A 2513-nucleotide genomic window follows, 5' to 3' on the forward strand; every position below is an offset into this window, starting at 1 on the left:
GTGGAGATGCAGATGAGGTACTGGTACTGAGAAAGAGGGAGTTGGGGGGACCCCATTTCCAAAGTCCTGAGCCCAGTGGGATCCGAGATACCTAGTCCAGGGAGCTTAGACTATGCGGAGTGTCATAGATCACGAGTGCAAATGGCCTCGAGTTCAGGACGGGGACGGGGACCCAGTGATGCGAACCCCCGAATTCTGGGAGTGTAGTGGTATTTCATCTTCTAGGCCCTGACTGGATGGGTCCTCGAAGGCCGGCCTCAGTTTCCCGTTTATTTCCCTCTCCTCTGACCAGCTCCAGAAACCCCGGAGCGGAGCTTCGAAAGCGGCCCCTCTCACCCACCCCATTACCAAAACTTAAGAGCTAGGCTGTGGGCCTCGGGAACTACAATTCCCAGAAAGCTGCACGGCAACGCCTTCGGCTCCGTAAACGGCGTCGGGAGCGTCGGGGGCGTGTCCTGTGCTCTGATTGGCCGGGAGCGGAGCCGCCGAAGGGCCCACGACAAACGCGCGGCTAGTTTGCGCCTGCAGACCTCTTTCCTGTGGCTGGTGGCGGCGGCCGAGGTGACATGGATCTCAGCGAGCTGGAGAGAGACGATACGGGCCGCTGTCGCCTGAACTCGCCTGTGCCCGCGGTGTGCCGCAAGGAACCCTGCGCCCTGGGTGTCGATGAAGCGGGCCGGGGCCCTGTGCTGGGTGCGCCCCCAGGGCCGGGGCGTGGGAGGAGCAGGATAAGGGGGATGCGAATTGTCCAGGAATGGGAGCCCGGATTGTACTGGATTCGGGGTGGGGGATGGTGATAGTGGTGATGGCACCGAAAAAATCGGTGATGATGAAACAGGGATAGCGGCTTTCACGGGCTCACTGGTTGGACCCCCACTTTCCCCAGGCCCCATGGTCTACGCCATCTGTTATTGCCCCCTGTCGCGCCTAACAGATCTGGAGGCCCTGAAAGTGGCAGGTGAGCCCGAGGTGTACGTCTGGGAAAGGGGTTCCTGGAAATGTGCAGGGGTGGGTGCAAACTGGAGAGAGACAGAGAGCAGGAGTTGGAAGAACCAGCCACTCTCCTTCTCTCCCACCTCCCAGACTCAAAGACCCTGTCGGAGAGCGAGCGGGACAGGCTGTTTGCGAAAATGGAGGAGGACGGGGACTTTGTGGGCTGGGCACTGGACGTGCTGTCTCCGAACCTCATCTCTACCAGCATGCTTGGGCGGTGAGGGGTCCCCGGGGCGGGGTGGGGGTAGGTGCATGGTGGAGGGGCAGCCAGCATGGGCTGGAAGGGATCAGTGGCTGGAATGGGGTTGACTGGGCTCTGTCCCCCACTGCAGGGTCAAATACAACCTGAACTCCCTGTCCCATGATACAGCTGTTGGGCTGGTGCAGTATGCGTTGGACCAGGGCGTGAATGTCGCTCAGGTGAGCTAACTGTTGGGTTGCCCCCATTTGATCACCTCGGGATAAAATGGAGGTATGAGTGCAGTGGGCGATTCACTGTGAGACACATCTGTAGTACCTCATGAATATTTGTTACTGCTGTTGACTTCCTACTGCTTTTCCTACCCCAAATGTATGCCCCATTGAGGACCATAGGGGGGCCCCTAGCCCCACCCCCACCAATCTCTGTATTCTAAAGGTTCAGTGTCCAGAACAAATCACACGTCTGTCTGCCTGTCCTAGCCCAGGGCACCCTCACCTCCTGGACACCTGCCCCATCCTCTTCTGTGGTCCCCCCTCCCCTACACAGCAGCAGCAGATAGTCATCTTTTCGAAATGTAAATTTCAACATTCAATTTTCTGATCACAGTGAGAATTAAATTAGGAAAACTCAGAGTCACAGGGAGGAGAATGAGATTAAATTACAATATAGAAACAAGTTGGCATGGCATGAAGTGCTCTGAGGCAAAGAACGAGCTGTTTTGAGAAAATGACAAAGGCAAATACACTTGAAAAAAGGAATGGAACAAGGGAGGCCTTGCTGAGGAGGTGGCTGAGGTCCAGGGCTGGAATGTGAAGCTGGCGATGCAGTACTAGGGCAGACTGTCAAGGGCTCTGGCCTCAGGGGTTCGTGGCCATGTCAGGAGAGACGGATGGTAAGCTGGTAAGCAAATAAAGGTGATTTCTGAGAACAATAACTGCTATGGAGCTCACTTTCCCTGTTAACTTCCCTGACCTCTTCTCTCTGCTCTAGCCATGGGGCCTCCCTACTGCTGTGCAGCATATTGGACACGATCCCACCTCAGGGCCTTTGCATTGGCTGTTTCCTTTGCCTAGAACACTTTTCCAGATCTCCAAATGGCTCGTTCCCTCATCTCTTGCAAGCCTTTATTCAGATGTCACCACCTCAGAATGACCTGCCCTGGGGCCGGCCGAGTGGCGCGATGGTTAAGAACTCGCTTGGGATGCCAGAGGGCCCCGGTTCGGATCCCACATACGAGGGCCAGTAACACTGCCCTCTACAGCTAAGATGCTGAACAACAGCTCAACCTGGACCTGGGCTGCCTATGAGTCGCCTGCGA

General features: G+C 56.4%; 1 protein-coding gene across 1 annotated transcript in view; it reads left to right on the forward strand.

Annotated features, from left to right (window-relative positions):
• The window catches only part of RNASEH2A (ribonuclease H2 subunit A), a 7294-nt gene that overhangs the window by 2137 nt on the left and 2644 nt on the right, over positions 1 to 2513 (forward strand). The window contains exons 3-6 of the mRNA XM_019664237.1: positions 293 to 693; positions 887 to 958; positions 1084 to 1210; positions 1326 to 1413. Of these exons, the coding sequence (XP_019519782.1) occupies positions 567 to 693; positions 887 to 958; positions 1084 to 1210; positions 1326 to 1413 (414 nt within the window). The 5' untranslated portion in view covers positions 293 to 566. The remainder of the gene's footprint in view (positions 1 to 292; positions 694 to 886; positions 959 to 1083; positions 1211 to 1325; positions 1414 to 2513) is intronic.

This window comes from Hipposideros armiger, unplaced genomic scaffold (assembly GCF_001890085.2).
Source record: "Hipposideros armiger isolate ML-2016 unplaced genomic scaffold, ASM189008v1 scaffold_417, whole genome shotgun sequence".
Taxonomy (NCBI): domain Eukaryota; kingdom Metazoa; phylum Chordata; class Mammalia; order Chiroptera; family Hipposideridae; genus Hipposideros; species Hipposideros armiger.